The sequence below is a fragment of the Panthera tigris genome, chromosome D4, assembly GCF_018350195.1.
Source record: "Panthera tigris isolate Pti1 chromosome D4, P.tigris_Pti1_mat1.1, whole genome shotgun sequence".
Classification (NCBI taxonomy): Eukaryota; Metazoa; Chordata; class Mammalia; order Carnivora; family Felidae; genus Panthera; species Panthera tigris.
In genome coordinates this window covers 80852460-80870771 of record NC_056672.1, presented here as the reverse complement: position 1 = coordinate 80870771, position 18312 = coordinate 80852460, and the positions used below count along the sequence as shown (strand labels likewise).

Here is an 18312-nt window from a genome sequence, read left to right as displayed (position 1 = left end):
CCCCCATCTTTTGTCTTAACTCGAGGACACTGTCCAGCACCAACCACAACTCTCCATGCCAGACATGCCCCAGACATGCATGGCCAATTTTTTCCACCTGATTTTGGCCAATTAATCATAGATGTTCAAAATTTCAAATCCACAATCTGTGTAACACAGCAAGATTGGTCACCTCTTCAGCCACTACAAGGATAGATTCTGAACATGGGAAAAGAAAGATTGTTAGTTAAGAGGGAAAGAAAGGGAGGTCATTTAGGAAATGACACAGTGAGGAAAACAGTGCCTGTGCGTGATTGTGACAGACAGTATATACACCAAAACACGAGGAAGTGTAGCCTGAGGGTTAAGAGCATGAGCTTCAGAGTGATTCCTCTTGGAGTTCAAATCCTGATTGCTACTCACTTACTTAGTGACCTTGAGCAAACCACTTCACTCTAAGCCTCAGGCTTCTGATAACAACACATACGTTGTGATCCCTCATCGTGGGAATTTGTGAGGTGCTTAGCACAAGCTTGACATGTAGTACATTTTCAATAATATTGGTTATTGTTTTTAACTTTAACTACTGGTTCACTCAGATCATTCAATGCCTAAACAAATCATCCTTCCATAGGATCTTACAAAATCATGAGGTTAGTCTGACCACTTGGCATTGAGGGATATGACACTTCAAGCATCTGAGTAATTGATTTTGAGGACAACCAGTCATAGCAGATAAGGGAAAGCAACAATGGGATTGATGATGATCAAGAGTTTCTCCTGGGCGCATGGGTGGCTCAGTCAGTTAAGCGTCCGACTTCAGATCAGGTCATGATCTCACGGTCTGTGAGTTTGAGCCCCTCGTCGGGCTCTGTGCTGACAGCTTGCATCCTGGTGCCTGCTTTGGATTCGGTGTATCCCTCTCTCTGCCCCTTCCCCACTCATGCCTCTGTCTCTCTCTTTCTCTCAAAAGTAAATAAACATTAAAAAAAATTTTTTTAAAGGGTTTCTCCTGAGTGTTCACAATATGCTTGTCTCTCTTCTGTCTTCTCATTTCTCACTAAATTCTCATGAGCATGTGAATATTTGTGTCCAATATCATACATAGTGAATCTGAGGTATAAAGATGTTTAGCAATTTACCATTGCATTGTAAGCATTTTTTTTAAAGATTTACTGTCTTAGCAAGTTTGGAATATGCAATGCAATGTTATAACTATAATCGCCATGATGTACATGACATTATAGAATTGTTAATATCTGTACAGCATTTAACTGTTAAATGAGTTAATACATTGATATTTCAACATTAAATAAATGAATATATTAATATAGAATAAGAATTTTTAATGCATGAAAATCTAATGTAAATGGGTCATTGAAAAGGTGTGAAAGAATATGCTGCTTCTAAAGAAATTATTTCAAACACTTTCATGATATAAGCATGTTCGTTGTAGAGATTTTTATGGCAACAACGAATATATAAATAAACAGTGTCTCAAACTTTGAGAACCTTTATGTAATATGTTCATTGGTGAGATATAAATGAATATGCTAACTCCAAAAACTTGATTTAAAACACTTTGTTTATTCAAGATCTCTCATTGCAGAAACTTTTGTAGTAGCAATAAATGGAGGCCACTTTGATATCCATCACCGGGTAATTGGATATGACTGAGAAAAAGCACATATATGTCAACAGTTAATATATATAAAATTAATATGTTTTCATAGGTATTTTTGCATACATATATGGTTTCTAAATGTAAATTCTTCTATCCCTCCAGCCTTCAATATAAGGCCCTTGTGATGCCCATGGATTTGGGAAGGAAGGACCAAATCAAGGACCATGAGACTAATAAGCTGTCCCTACAGAGCAACTAATTGCAACCAGAGAAAAAACAGACTTGCTGGGTTCTCAGGATTTGGGCTCTGGTCTTACAGTATGGTAAAAAAATAAATGTCTTGTATATAACTAGACTCAAGTCAATGGAAAGAGTCAACCAAACCAGCAGTGTTTCTGAGTTCATCCTCCTGGGGCTCTCCTCCCAGCCTGAAGACCAGAAGACACTCTTTATCCTTTTCCTCACCATGTACCTGGTCACCATAACAGGGAACCTGCTCATCATCCTCGCCATCCACTCTGACCCCCAGCTCCAGACCCCCATGTATTTCTTCCTGAGTTTCCTGTCCTTCACTGACATTTGCTTTACAACAACCATTGTCCCCAGGATGCTACTGAGCTTTCTGTCAGAGAAGACCATCTCCTATGCTGGGTGTCTGACACAGATGTATTTTATTTATGCTCTGGGCAACACTGACAGCTGCCTCCTGGCGGTCATGGCCCTTGACCGCTATGTGGCCATCTGTGACCCCTTCCACTATGTCACCACCATGAGCCACCACCGCTGTGTCCTGCTGGTGGCCTTTTCCTGCTCACTTCCTCACCTCCACTCACTCCTACACACACTGCTACTGAATCGTCTCACCTTCTGTGACAACAATGTTATCCATCACTTCCTCTGTGACCTCAGTCCCCTGATGAAATTGTCCTGCTCCTCCACATTTCTCAATGAAATTGTGATAATGTCAGAAGGCTCTGTTGTTTTGGTGACCCCCTTTCTGTGCATCACTTTCTCTTACATACGAATCCTCATCACAGTTCTCAAGATCCCCTCAGCTGCTGGGAAACGCAAAGCCTTCTCCACCTGTGGTTCTCACCTCACTGTGGTAACCCTCTTTTATGGAAGCATCTTCTACGTCTATTTACAGCCCCTATCCACCTACACTGCCAGGGACCACATAGCAACACTTGTCTACACAGTTCTTACCTCCATGCTGAACCCTTTTATCTATAGCCTGAGAAACAAAGACCTGAAACAGGGCCTGAGGAAGCTGATGGGCAGGAGGAAATCCCAGGCAGCACCCTCTTGACAAACACGCAAGTGGAATCTGCTTCACTTGAATCTAATATCTACTAGATCTTGGTGAACCACTGAACTGCTAGAGGTTAGTTTTTTTTAATCCATGTGAGACACGGCTATTGTGGGTGATCACATGCATTGATGACAGCCCACAATTGTCCCCCACTCTGTTTAAATCATGATACTCTTCCTTACTATTCCTCAACTTTCTCACAAAGATTCATCACATTCTCATCCTCTAAATAATACTTTAAACTAACCATTTCCAACTAATATTTCCTGAAAAAATTGCTGTCCTTTTATTAAGACTTACTCTCCAATACCTTTCACATTTCAGTATATTGCTGAAAACGATTACCTAATTTAAAGCTGTTGAATATCTTTGTAAACATTTCAAGGGAGAAAGAATAGAGGGAGAGAGGGAAGGGGAGGAGAGGAATTAAATTTTAGCTAATTTTCTTATAAGGATTTTTATAATTTCTTATTTTTTTCCTTCATAAAACTTATTCTTGCTTAAAAATTAAATTTTGCCTTTACTCTTATCTTTCTATTCTTTAAAAAAAAATTTAATGTCCATTTATTTTTGAGAGAGAGCAAGTGGGGGAGAGGCAGAGAGAAAGAGAGACACAGAATCTGAAGCAGGCTCCAGGCTCTGAGCTGTCAGCACAGAGACTGACACAAGGCTTAAACTGATGACTGTGAGATCATGACCTGAGTTGAAGTCAGATGCTTAATTGACCGAGCCACCCATGTGCTCCTTATCTTTCTATTCTTGATTATGTTGCTGTGGCCTTATTTCTCTTATATTTCCTCTTATTTTTTTACTATACAACTTAAAAATGGTAATAGCCAGAAAGAACAAGAACCAAGAGTGATTATATGAAAGTTATCCATTCCACAAGGAGGAAGTTGGAACCTCTCTTTCCTCCATCTATCCCTAAACATATATGTTTAAAAATATGTGATTAATACTTTATTCTAGAAACTCCCACTCTTCGGGTTCTAACCTATGGAAATAGTATCATAAAAGTATATTGGATATTGAGATACATTTTTTCACTGATTTCCAGTTATTACAGATAAAAATTGGCAAAACAGTCGGGGCACCTGGGTGGCTCAGTTGGTTAAGCGTCCCACCTTGGCTCAGGTCATTATCCTACTGCTTGTGGGTTCAAGCCCTGCCTCAGGCTCTGTGCTGACAGCTCAGAGCCTAGAGCTTGCTTCATATTCTGTGTTTCCCTTTCTCTCTGCCCCTCCTCCACTTGTGCTCTCTCTCTCTCTCTCTCTCTCCCAAATATAAATAAAAACATCAACATTTTTTAAATGGCAACAACCTAAAATCTTATCTCTGAAGAATGGAGATATTATGATTAGTTACATAGAATGTAAGAATATGCAGCAAGTTGAGGGGCGCCTGGGTGGCTCAGTCAGTTGAGCATCCAACTCTTGATTTTGGCTCAGGTCACAATCCCAGGGTCATGGGATCGAACTCTTACATCAGGCTCTGTGCTGAGCATGGAGCCTGCTTAAGATTCTCTCTTTCTCCCCCTGCCCTCTGCCCCTCTCCTCTGCTTGCTTTCTCTCTCTCAAAAAGTATTTTTTTAAAAAAGAATATGTAGCAAGTTGAAAGAATCAAATAAATGTTTATTACTTCCTTGAAAAGCCATTAGGTGGAAAAATAAAGATATAGAACAAGTATAAAAGTATGAATTCATTATGTTTTTAAAGATTGTATAAATATATATGTGGGTATAGTCAATGCAGTAAGAATGTAAGTGTAGTAGGGGACAGAGAGAATTTCCAATTAATGCACACTTGTAATCTCTAATTCATTTAAATAAATATTGATAGCACATTAAATGTAAACCGATTAATAAATCAGATGGCCAATGCAATGGTGAAGGAATTTCTTTGCAAGGTACCAAAGAGGAGAAACTTTCTATGTGTATGCATATCTGAAACACATCATAGTTTGGTTCTGCCACTCGAATTATAATTTGATGGTATATAACATTCTAGAAACCAAAAGTTTTGAAAGTTTAAGGATAAACCTGGATTGTCCTACTGCATCAAGTGTTTCCATTGAGAAACAAGAGGTCATTGTAATTTATGTTCCTTTGTGACCCCCTCCCCTAATCACAGTCTATAGATACCCTACACCAAATGTGACCAGGCTGCTACTGCTTAAGCTGTGGGAGAGTGAACTCTGATTCCATGCACTTTACTCCAAATTTCAGCGCAGGAGCCTGGTCATTGTCCTTGGAAATTGACAAGCCCAATTTAAATGAAAATTAAAACAACCTAAAACAGCTAATACAACCTTGAAGAAAAATCACAAAGTTGGAGGAAACACATTACCAAATTTCAAGATTTCTACAAAGCTGACATAATTAATATAGTGCAGTATTTATGTGGTGTAGAATAGATAAATAGATCAAGGTAACAGAATGGAGAACACAGAAATATATACTTATTTATATAATCACTTGACTTTTGACCAAGTGCCAATGCAATTTAGTGGAGAAAGGAGTACCCATTCAATACATTATGCTAGAGCAACTGGATATGCACACAGAAAATAGCCTACTAATTACTGCACACCATACATGAAAATAAATTCAAAGTGGCTCATAGATTTAATGTAAGGGCTGAAACTGTTAAATTTTTTTTATCCAAAAATAATAGAAAAATATATTTGTGACCTTGACATGAGTGATGATTTCTCAGTCAAGAAACAAAAGAACCAACCATAAGAGAAAAATTATTGAGTAGATTTCATGAAATTCAAAACTTCTGCTTATCAAAAGTCACCTTAAGAAAGTGAAAATGGAGGGGTGCTTGGGTGGCTCAGTCAGTTAAGCGTCTGACTCTTGATTTCTGCTCAGGTCATGATCTCATGGTTTGAGAGTTGGAGCCTGCATTGGGCTCTGTGCTAACAGCACAGAGCCTGCCTGAGATGCTCTCTCTCTCTCTCTCTCTCTCTCTGCCCCTCCCCAGCTCTCTCTCTCTCTCTCTCTCTCAAAACAAATAAATAAACTTAAAAAAAGAAAGTAAAAATGGGAAAAATATTCACACTACATATATCAGACAAAAAACATATCTAAAATATATAAGAACTTAATCAAATCAAAAAGTAAAAGCATAAATTTAATGTTTAAAAGTAGTTATAAAAATTGAAAAGACACTTTACAAAAGAAGATATTCAAGTGGCCAATACTGCATGTGAAAGATGCTCAGCATAATTACTTACCAGGTAAATGGAAATTAAAGTCATAATGTGATACCACATAACACTCAAAAGAATGGCTACAATTTAAAAGACAATACACAATTTTTGTAGGATTTGGAACAACCAAAATTCTCATATATTGATAGTGGGAATGTGAAATTATGTAATCACTTTGGAAAACAGTTTGGCAATTCCTAATAAAATTAAATATAAAACAACCCTAAGTCTATACAAAAAAATCTTGTACAAAATATTCACACCAGCTTTATTCATAATAGAGCAGACTAAAAACAAGTCAAATGTTCACTAACAGGAATTAGATAAACAAATCATTAGTAAAAGGTATACACTTAAGATTTGCACTATTTTACTAGATGTAAACTACATTTCAATTTTAAAAGAAGTTGGATGACCTGGAGATAATGAGAAGAGGCTTTGGGACTATCAGCACCTGTGCACAGGACAGATTAACACCAGGCAAATATGTGCTTCATCTGAATACAAGGGACAGTATTAGGGAAATATCTTTGAAAATTTGGGACATTCAGAGGTAGGAATGAGAGGGACAGAGATGATGCTACCTATCACCTCACAAAAGTTATCTGCACCTCACAAAATGCCTCTGTGTCCTGTCAATCCAATTGACTTGAGTCCAGGATAACATCTGCACATCCAGTCCAGAAGGAGACATTGCAGCTCAGAATTCAACTTAAATTCCTCTAAACTTGTGCATATTCTTAAAAGAAAAATGAGCCAGATAATGACTTCACCTAGCGGCCCTAAATTAAGAGTGACCATAGGTGCTGCCTCCCTCTTTCCTAGTGGAGATTCGCCCATCATCCTTTGCCTTTCTTCTCCTTCCCAGAAATGAACAAAAGCAGCAGCTCCGGAGAGCCTAATCCCGCTACGTGCCGCTAGAGGGCAGTATAGCTGAACCAGCGATGTCTATTCAGTGAAGCCCAGTCTAGGTAAGACAAGTAATGATTAGAATAAGTGAGAGAGACCTGTGGCAGTTGAAAAGAAATAACATAATGGAAAATACTGGCTGGAAAGGGAGTTTTCACTCTTTCCTTAAAAACCACCTCAGTGCATGACAGTAATAGACTTAGCTATTTCTCTCATATGTAGTATTTAGTCATGGCCAATACTAGAATATGCCCCAGGACTCATTTTCCCAAGGACAGTTGGACCAAAGCCACACTGCCCTTTATACATACAATTTGAAGGGAAGACATCACTCAGTGTTCCTTGATGAGCTGTCTAGATAATAGTAGATTGGAATTATTATTTTAGTGCCATGTTGTTATGTTTATCATTTTGATTCCTGCCTTTGAACCTCACTGGGAATACTGTGACTGTTAGCTAACAACTGCTACATTATGTTTCTTTAACCAGGATGACGCCTTTATTAAAGCAAGTACCTGTATATGAGGAACACACATTGTTGTCATCTGCCAAAATGTTGGAATTTAATTTGCTCTTTTAACTTGCCAGATATAAACATGGATGGAAAACTATACCACCAGGTATTCAAGGAATTACAATGATGTCCAAGAGGTAAATGTTTTTTTAAAATTTTGATCTCATATTAAAGCTAAGATTTAAGGACATGAAAAGGAATGGAAGGGAGAACAAGAAAAGAAGAGACCTAAGAACGAGAGGGGAACGTTGACATTACAGAGTTGTCACATATCAATGATGATTTCACTCTGCAAAGTACCCCCCCTCCGAAAAAAATTGTGGGAAGGCTTTGGGATACTTGAACTTAACTACACCTGCTATGTGAACATGCTCACCTGGCAATTCCTTGAGGAACATAACACTTTTTTGGTGAATATAGTGTACTTGAATTAGTCTTGCACCACAAATATTCATGGCAACAACACTTGTGATCATACAGCATTGGCTCTGAGGACTAACAGGTCGTTAAGGAGTCAGGAGCTTGATTAAGTGTATGGAGTCAAGAGAAATTACTATCCTGAAGTCTCACTGTTACATTCTAAATGGTCACCAGAGGGAGTTTTCTTCTAGTAAACTGCCTGAACTTGGCATTTGGCCCAGAAATATGATGAAGCAATATTTGAATGGACTGTGCCTTTACTAAACTGACTCAACACCTTGTTTGTCAATAACCGCGGGGAAAAAACACACACCCTCACCCAGGAAGGAACAATTGCTATGTTGACAGCAATAACATCCGATATATTTAAACAGCAGTGGCCAGTTGTGCTACAGGCTCAGACAAGAGGAGGTTCATTTGTGGGAACAGTATGGCCAGCCTAAACCAAGGCAAGATTTTACTGGTAAGGATGGTGTTTACTGACACTTCTAAAAAAGGAATTTGGCTTTCTGCGATACTATTGGTAATTTTGAACAGGTAAAGGATCAACTATGGATCATCCCCATGGGAGACAAATGGACAGTGCTCCACAATGATACCTAAATCCTAGGTTAATAGAAAACTCGTTTTTTGGTGAATGAAGTATAATTATGCCCCAGACCAGATAGAAACTAGAGTTTGCTGAGGAATGATCTTTAGTAATTACACCAGTTACAAGAAATGTATGGTATACAAGAAAATGGTGTTTTTTTCTGGGAAGGTTAGGAAAGTGGCATTGTTATAATAACTAATGAGGATGTGTTAAGCATTATTTAATCTCTCTGTCGCAGCCATTCAGCTTTATATAGTAAAAAATTTTTACATCAATTTATAAAAATGAATGGAAATGGAACATAGTTATAACATATTTTCCAGAATTAAAATATCTTTTAGGGAACCAAACCAAAATTTCCAGTTGATGTAATACCCAGGGAGACTTATTAACCAGGGAAAGAAGTGAATTTACCTCTAGAAAAGTGATACATGTGGAGCACCTGTGTGGCTCAGTCAGTTAAGCGTCTGACTTCAGCTCAGGTCATGATCTCATGGTTCATGGGTTTGAGCCCCACATCAGGCTCTGTGCTGACAGCTTGTAATGACTTGCTAAGGGACTCTATAATATTTATCAGGATTTGACAAACTTTTCCGTAAAAGGCCAGATAGTAAATACTTTGCAGGTTATACAGTCTCTGTCACTATTCAACCCTGCCACTGTAGTGCAAAAGCAGTCGCAGACAAAATGTAAGCAAATGAGTATTCTGTGTTCCAGCAAAATTCCATTACAAAAACAGGTGGTGGACATAATCTGGCCAGCAGGCCATATAATTCATAACCCCTGATGTATACAGTTAAGTTGAGTTAGACACTAAGTGGAATATATGTTTTATATTTATAAATTAATTTATATCAGTAGTCCAGTTGTTAGAAATTTTTAATATCAGTGCTGTTTATATGCACTGATAGAATATTTCATGGGGGGAAGAAGTTGCAGAACAATACAAATAGCAAGGCTTCATTTGTATATAAACACGTTTGTGTATAAAGGGAAGAGTTCTATTGAGATTTGAAGGGGAGACTCTTCACTTTCACTAACTAAACTTCTAAATTATTTGAATGAGCATGTACTACTTCTGAAATTTAAAAACAGAGCTACAAAAAGAAAGTTCCAGGCTAAAATTATGGTGACCCTGCTTTGGGCACAGAAGTTTGGTGGCCTTGATCATTGTGTTAGAGCAGATTCCAAATTCCTCTCTATGGGAGGACTGGATTTATCAGGGGAATGTTCCAGTCTCCCAACCAAGCAGAGGTGAATTAACCTCCTGAGCAAGCAAGGGTCTATTGCCCCACTCCACAGGATGCCAATTGCATTAACTAGAATGTGCAAAGGCCCCTGTCCTCATTAAGCTTCTTAACCTGGCAAGTACATCTCAGTCCTAGCCCAGCATGGCTGACAGACATCACCAGACACAGAGGAGTGACCTTCTGAGCACCTGCTAATCCAGAACTCATCATCACTAACACAACTATCAAAACCTAGTGGAGATTTGGGGTACCTGGGTGGCTTAGTCGGTTGAACATCTGACTTCAGCTCAGATCATGATCTCACAGTTCAAGGGTTTGAGCCCCGCATCGGTCTCTGTGCTGACAGCTCAGAGCCTGGAGCCTGCTTCAGATTCTGTGTCTCCCTCTGTCTCTTCCCATCCCCCACTCTCTCTCTCCCTCCCTCTTTCTCTGTCTCTCTGTCTCTCAAAAATAAAACATTAAAAAAAAAACCTAGTGGAGATAAATGACATTCATGGAGAATGTCCTAAGCACCAGTGCTCTGTGTAGACAGCTCCATTTTAGGTCAAGATCCATGTGAGAATCTAATGAAAAGAGTGTATGTCATCCCCAGAAAGAAAAAAAAAAGCACATTTCTACATACATAGGAAATGTACACACCATGTCAGAGGGTGCACAGTCTCTTGTAGCCTAACAATGCACTGGGAGAGTCAGGTATGTCTCTACATTAAGAGTAGCTGTCAGGGCAGCTGGGTGGCTCGGTTGGGCGTCCAACTTTGGCTCAGGTCATGATCTCGCATTGTGAGTTCAAGCCTCGCATTGGGTTCTGTGCTGACAGCTCAGAGCCTGTAGCCTGCTTCAGATTCTGCTTCTCTCTCTGCCTCTCCCCCACTCACGCTCTGTCTCTGTCTCTCAAAAATGAATAAACGTTAAAAAAAAAAAAAAGAATTGCTGTCCTTCAGTAAAGACTAACACTGAGGCAAGCCAGATCATCAGAGAACTGCCTACCTGCCTACACTATGGGCCTCCTAAGGATCACTTTGACTAAACTGGATCCTGGCAGGATGCCCCCAAAGCCTCCACTGATCCAGTTAGAAGAATTTTCTGTTTCCTCTAAGGGTCTTGTAGAGAAGGATTTGTTTGCAGTGCACAGTAATCTCTTCGTGAAAACCCACAAGAGATATTTCTCAGATCAGAGAGCCAGAATTGGTAATGCATCTCCTACAAAACCAATTTGCTTCTATCTCGTAGATGCTGAGAGTCATATACATGACTTTCTTACCCTCTCCACTTTGCTTATTAGCGAACGCAGAGCTAAATGCGTTTCCAGCAAGGGTATCAGAGCTTCCTTCTGATTTTGTGCCCTCCCTCACACTGTCTATCATCTTCTACACTTTGCTTTTTTGTGTCTTGCCCCTCAGCTATTTTTAATTTATTTTCTAATTAGATATTTTGTCGTTAAATATATTTATTTTCTTGTTTGTTGTATGTGTCTTCTAAACAACTCCATTCTTTTCAGGAGAGGATGAAGTAGGAAGAAAAAAGAAAAAAAAGAAAGTGAAGGAGAGAGCAAACAAGGAAGGGAGCCAAGCATTCGACTAGTTCTTTTTCATGTGACTAGGGTATTTCAGAGGATAACTTTCAGGACCCCCAACATATAGATTAACAGAAAGTCTGGTCCTTCTCCTGAGCATGCTCCCACCTCCTTTGATCTGTACAGAAATTCTTGAGGATGCTTCCCAGCATCCAAAGAGCCATGCCTGCACACTCCTCCTTAACCCAGGAGTCAGAGGTTCTCTTCAGAGGACAGATGACTCCACATCAGCTGGGCCACTACTTCAGCTGAAACTGGAACAAGTCTAAGAGCTTTCCCAATGGATAAACCATGTAAAATGTTACTCTGACTTCATACTGGAAATCCAAAACTTAAGAGCCCCTGACATCATCAATACCCCTTGAACCCAATGAACCTGATACTACCTCATAAACCAACATCAGACTCTAATCTACCTTTATCACTTGTCCCTGGACTAGCACAAACACACACATGCTTGTGTGTGTGCACACACACCCACCTTTCCACTATCTGAAAACTGTTGCCCCCCTAATTACCTAGACTATCCCCCCTGAAATGAAAATACCAAGTCTCCTCCATTGACATCCCCATCTTCCAAAATACCCACCATTGTTCCGAGTCACACCTATGAGACCTAGCCATGAATCTGCGCAGGCTCGGAGAATATTGCCAACACCAAGTAGGAGGCCCCATTCTCCATCCCCTTGGGCTCTGCTTTGCTTTCTAACCTTGGAGAGGGCACCGAGCAGACTTCCCCAAGGGAATAGCAGATAGAATACCCTGTTCCCTCAGAGCACAAGCGGCCCCAAGGAGGCCCAGTGAAGGAATTAAACCATTACAGGCTGGGAGAGGTCTCTGGACACATTACTCTGGGTAATGGTCTCCTGAAGTGAGGAGTCAGGCTGGAGCTGGGGACGAGAGGTGGGGACAAGTAAGAAATTTGAAGCAGTGTTGGAAAACCTGTTGAGCATGTGGGCTGCTCCTCCCTGTTCTCCTTGGCTTCCTGCAGCAGAGGTGAGGGGATGATCTAAGGAGGCTGGGACCTTTAGCTAAAGTGCAAATTCTGAATAAATTTTCAGACATGGCACAGACACATCTGCATCTGGAGAGAAAACATCTGGACATAGCAAACAACCAGGACTAGAGTTTCCATTCACAGTCCACACCTACCAGGCATGCCTTCCACGTTGTCCACCATCTGAGAACAGTGAGTTCCAAAGGGTCCATGTCAAAATCATTTTGAGTGTTTTGATAAGATATCAGTGAATCAGGAAGGGATTACCCGTGTGTCATTGTCAAAATGAGCCCAACGAAGACAAGTGCTATCTATGTGTACAAAAAGGAACGGGTGGTCACCATGACTAAGTCTCCGGTTTTCACATGTTTGGTTAACCTAAGTACAGAACAGGCAGACTTCCAAAATTTGACCGTGACTGGTCACTTAACTTTATCAAAATATTTTCTTCTGACTTATAATATAAATCACTAACTTTGGGGGTAGGGGTGCTGACCCCCTGCCAGGCACTGTGCTTTTTACATGTTCACTGAGCCAACAATGCTGTGAAACAGATTCTCCCATTATCTCTACTTTATGAATGGAGAGACTGTGTCACAGAGAGGTTAACTTACTTGCCCTGAACCACTTGCCTGATAAGGACAGGACCCCATATGTAGAAAGTGGGCCAGAGCTATGCCCTTTGCCTCCATGCTGTATGAGCTCTATAACAGGCAAGGCATTTCCTCTCTTCAGGGAGAAGCCAAGAGACCTGGGTTCCATTCTTCACTCTACCAATTCAAATGGTCATGATAATTAAGGTCCAGCTTCCCAGCAGCCCTCAATTTCCCTCTTCTTGAAAATGAGGGGGTTGGGGGCACCTGGGTGGCTTAGTCGATTGAGTTTCCAACTTCCACTCAGGTCATGATCTTATGGTTCATGAGTTCAAGCCCCCATTGGGCTCTCTGCTGTCAGCACAGAGCCCACTTCAGATTCTTTGTCCCTCTCTCTCTCTTTGCCCCTCCCCCACTCACGCTCTTTCTCTCAAAAATAAACATTTAAAAAATACAAAAAAATAAAATGAAGGGATTGGACTACATGATCTCTAAGAGTTTCTCCTGTACAGATTCCCTATGAGTCTGTTTTAAAGCAGGGGCGCCTGGGTGGCTCAGTCAGTTAAGCGTCCAACTCTTGATTTTGGCTCAGGTCATGATCTCATAGTTGTGAGATTGAGCCCCAAGTCCAGCCCTCTCTTTGCAGCTCCCCCTCTCTTTCTCTCTCTCTCTCTCTCAAAATAAATAAGTAAACATTAAAACAATTAAAGTTGATGCAGTAAGAAATCAAGGGGCACCTTCCAGAAGAGAAGGCTCCTGTCATTCCTGGCTGGTCTCTGCCCCACCAGCAGTGAATTAAGTAGAGTGCCGTTCTTTAGACAGCCACTTGACGTCCTTTGCATGTCTTTCTTACATCTGTTCAGAACCCAAAATGACCATCTAGGCATTCTTTCATTCTGCAAATATTTATCAAGGGACTATTATGTTCCAGGCAGCACGCCAGGGAGGGTGGTGTAACAAAGAACCAGACACGGTCTTCATACTTGGGCAGGTCACAGTCTAGCAGGGAAGACAGTGTTGTAAATACTAAGATTCAGCTCCAGTTCATACTGTGTGTGCAGGAGGAGGTCCAAAAGAATGTGCTACTGGAGGCTAGAGGGTGAGGACCTCCCACCAGCACTAACAGACAGGGAGAAAGGATGATTTAGGCAGATGGAATAAGAAATGCTTGAGTCAAGAAGAAGCAAAAAATGCCTTACAGTTGGAGTGTGAAATGGGCGAAGGCCAGGAGGGAGGCAGGAGATGAGCCACAGAGCCCACAGGAGCTACCTCACGGAAGCTCAGTAAGCCACAAGAAGGAATTGGCCTTCAGTCTGTGGGTAATAGGGAGGCTTATGCAGCAGGAAAGTGTCTGTCATGAGTTGAATTGTGTCCCTGAAAAAAGATACACTGGAGTCCTAATATCCAATACCTCAGAATGGACCTTATTTGGAGATAGGGTCTTTACAGAGGTAATCAGGTTAAAATGAAGTTATTAGGATGGATCTTAATCCAATATGACTGATGTCATCATGAAAAGGGGACATTTGGACACAGGAACACACATGCATAAGGGAAAACAATGTGAAGAGACTAAGAGAGAAGACCAATATCCACAAACCAAGGAGAGAGGTATGGGACAGACCCCTCGCAGTCCCAGAAGGAGCCAACCCTGCCAACAACTTGATGGTGGACTTCTAGCCTCCAGAACTGAGACAAAAGATATTTCCATGGTTTTAAGCCACACAGTTTGTGGTGCTTTATTACAGAAGCCCTAGAAAGCTAACCCAGACTTTAGCCTGAAGAGTCAGGTGATCACACTTTTATTATTAAAAGAAAACTGTGGCTTCAGTGCAGAGAATGGATGGCGGAGGGGGTGTCAGAGGGGCTGTGGGAACCAAGTACATCATGGGGACAATACTGCAATAATCTAGGCAGAAATGATGGCTTTTCACCAGAGTGGGGAGATGAAAAAGGTTGCAAGATTCAAGAGATATTTATGAGGTAAAACATGGGAGATCCCTAGAGAAACAAAGCCCATGCTGATGGGCACTAGACAGAAAAAAAATGGAAAAATGATTGTGATTCCAGCAACACAGTCTTCCTGCATGCTTCTAGCCCCAGCCCCCTCTGTTGTCACAGACAGAAGACCTTCCCTTCCCACTCTGTATTTGGTCTAGCCCCGCCTCTCCTTCCCAGCCACCAGCTTCTTCTTTATCAGACATTTCCCAGTCACCCCCAAAATGTTTATTGAGCTTGTGGCTTACAAACTGCTTCCACATGCATCTTCCTCACTTTTCTCTTGAGAACAGGCTTTATTTTGTCTTATGTATGAGGAGAGCAAAACAGAACAGGGAAGGGATTTTGCCAAAGACACATTGTGATTAGTAGGGCCAAAATTCAAACCCACAGCTTCTTTCTCTGCATCCCAAGTTTGTTTTCCTGTGCCCTGCCATAGCTCCATGAACACAGCCCCAGTCAACACTGGATTTGAAGGAGGTCCTGTCTCTAGCAATTACAGTAAAGGACTCCATGCAACATTGATTTTGAAAGTGGATCAGTTACTGGAAAAAGGATGTTAAGGTAGAAAATTTCTACAGTGAAAAATTACACCCCAGCCCATTTGTTTTTGGCATAAATTTGTTGAAGCTTTGCTAAAGTGTGAGGAGGTAGCGTTTGGTGTTTAAGACCATCCTTGTTGGGATCCAGGCTTTGGCCCTTGTGGGCTGCATGATCTTGAGAAAAGTATTCAACACTTTAACCTCAATTTTCTTATCTGTTAAAAGGGAATGCTGTTGAGAGCCAGCTCAGAGTTGTTTTGAGTAATGTACATATTTAGTTCAGTGCCTTATACATAGCAAAGACTTGATATGTTTTAGGCATACCTGTTATTATTTGCCTTAATTGCATACTCATTAAGATCCTAAAAGCACACAAAAATATTTCTCTCTTAAAGTCTCACAAACTCAGGTGAAGGGTGGTCAAACAGTGAAAAATCAAAGGCTGAGAGATTTGCCAAGAAACACAGAATAATTGCTTTCAAGAGCATCCCCGAACACCTGACAGACAAGAGGATTTTGGCAGGAAGTAAAGAATTAAATAAAGCAAGTGGAGAAGGGTGAAGTAAAGGTGAGGTGAGAAGGTATTTACTGTCCCCATATTACAGGTGAGGACATCAAGAATCAAAGTTAGGTAATCAGTCCGAGACCACACACCCAGAAAATGAAGGAGCTGATTTCAAAATGTGAGCTCTTAGCAGAGACACCACACTAAGCTCATTGCTTTCCAGTGCACCTGTCACTACACCTGTAGCATTTTATTGTGCTTATTTGTTTAAAAAGTTCTTCTCTACTAGACTATAACCACCTTAAGATTAGGAATCAAGAATGACTCATCTTTGTACTCTCAGTACAAAGTTCAGTCCTAAGCAATTGAGTTCCCAGTGAGTATTTAATGCAACGGTGTTGAATAATTGTGAAGCCATAAATCCCCAGTGTCTAAGAGTGTTCTAATAAATAGGTTCACATATAATAGAGGGTTTTTTTTGCCAGCTTTTAATGAAATGTTGTCTCTGAAATGTTGACTATAAACACTGTGCGCCTATGTCAGCATTCATATTTACCTGTTTCACTTAGGTATTTGGGGTTTTTTGTTGTCGTTTATTTACTTTGTTTTGTTTGCAAGGAGGGTAGAGAGATGAGCCTCAACCTGACATATCTGAATAAGCATTTATGGGTAGCTAGAGAAACATGCATCACTGAGGTCCACCAAGGATTCTTTCTGAAAGGAAATCCTTTCTCTGATGTCCCTGCATTTAACACAGGTTAAACTTTTGTATTGTTCAACTCCTTTTTGTGGAAGGGAAGGAAGACAGAATCATGGGCAATTTATAGGAATTCTTGGGGAGATAGGAATAAATTGGAACTTGTTGAATTGAAAGTTCTGGAATTTTCCATATTCACTGGTACATGCAGGATTATGGAGAGGGTCAATCAAACCGGCAGTGTCTCTGAGTTCATCCTCCTGGGACTGTCCTCCCGGCCTGAGGATCAGAAGCCACTTTTTGCCCTGTTCTTCATCATGTACATGGTCACTCTGGTAGGAAACCTGCTCATCATCCTGGCCATCTGCTCTGACACTCAACTCCAGACACCTATGTATTTTTTCCTCAGCATCTTATCCTTCATTGATGTTTGCTACACAACAACCATCATTCCCAAGATGCTGGTGAATTTCCTGTCAGAGAAGAAGTCCATCTCCTACGCTGAGTGTATGACCCAGATGTATTTCTTCTTGGCTTTTGCCAACACAGAAAGTTATCTCCTGGCTGCCATGGCCATTGACCGCTTTGTGGCCATCTGTGACCCATTCCACTATGTCACCACCATGAGCCACCGCCGCTGCGTCCTGCTGCTGGCCTTCTCCTGCTCCATCTCTGACCTCCATTCCCTGTTACTAGTTCTTCTGATAAACCGTCTCACCTTCTGTGACTCCAATGTTATCCCCCACTTCCTCTGTGACATCAACCCTCTGCTGAAATTGTCCTGTTCCCCCACATTTGTCAATGAAATTGTAATTAACACAGAAGGATTGATAACCCTGGTGACCCCCTTTATGTGTGTTGTCATCTCTTATGTCCGGATCCTCATTGCTGTTCTTAAGATCCCTTCATCTGCGGGGAAGCGTAAAGCTTTCTCTACCTGTGGCTCCCATCTCACCATGGTGACCCTCTTTTATGGAAGCATTATTTATGTTTATTTCCGACCCCTGTCTAGCTATACTATCAAGGACAGGGTGGCAACAGTCATCTATACAGTTCTGTCCTCCATGCTGAACCCTTTTATCTATAGTCTGAGGAACAAAGACATGAAGCAAGGCCTGAGGAAGCTGATGGGCAGGAGGTCCCAGACAGCACTTTCGTGAGCACACTCAGAAGCAGGTCTTCTTTGAGCCTTCATTTCTGCTGATTCCTGGTCTACATACCAAGCTGCTAGAAGTTAGCATACCTAAACTGAGTGTTCGTGGGAAATTGTATAAGTGACCAGACTAGAATATTATATACCAAGTCTTATATATTCATAATATTTTATATTTATCTTACAGTATAATAATAGTAATAATAATAATAATAATAATAATATATCTTATCATATACCCACCAATCAAAGCCACCTCATTAGGGCCACCTAACTGACCCAGGGTCTTTGCACCCATTTCTCATTCTCTTACTCCCATTCCCTTTTCCTATCCACTCCTTCCAAGTGCAACTAAAAATTTCTCACTAATTTTTCTTGACTAGATTTCTCCTTGTCAATAACTCTGAATTCCCAGGGTGCCTGAGTGTCTCAGTCAGTTAA

At 40.8% G+C, this 18312-nt stretch overlaps 2 protein-coding genes across 3 annotated transcripts; both read left to right on the top strand.

The window, feature by feature from the left end:
* The first annotated feature begins 1967 nt into the window (after positions 1–1967).
* On the top strand, positions 1968–12058 carry LOC102965258 (olfactory receptor 1L8-like). Of its 2 annotated transcripts, none has more exons than XM_042964062.1 (4): positions 1968–2987; positions 6997–7099; positions 7626–7688; positions 11312–12058. In XM_042964062.1, the coding sequence occupies exon 1, from the start codon at positions 1968–1970 to the stop codon at positions 2910–2912; it is 945 nt and encodes a 314-aa protein (XP_042819996.1). In that variant the 3' UTR covers positions 2913–2987; positions 6997–7099; positions 7626–7688; positions 11312–12058. The 2 variants fall into 2 exon arrangements, with proteins under 2 accessions (XP_042819996.1, XP_007094574.2); XM_007094512.2 differs by having other exon boundaries at positions 7527–7688.
* A 4875-nt stretch (positions 12059–16933) lies between these two features.
* On the top strand, positions 16934–17878 carry LOC102964963 (olfactory receptor 1L1-like). Its single transcript, XM_007094511.2, has one exon. It carries the CDS (start codon positions 16934–16936, stop codon positions 17876–17878), a length of 945 nt encoding a protein of 314 aa, XP_007094573.2.
* Positions 17879–18312: the final 434 nt, after the last annotated feature.

Bases quoted from the DNA above. Each gene is read 5' to 3' on its own strand.
- LOC102964963 (XM_007094511.2), top strand. From the start codon at position 16,934: ATGGAGAGGGTCAATCAAACCGGCAGTGTCTCTGAGTTCATCCTCCTG.
- LOC102965258 (XM_042964062.1), top strand. From the start codon at position 1,968: ATGGAAAGAGTCAACCAAACCAGCAGTGTTTCTGAGTTCATCCTCCTG.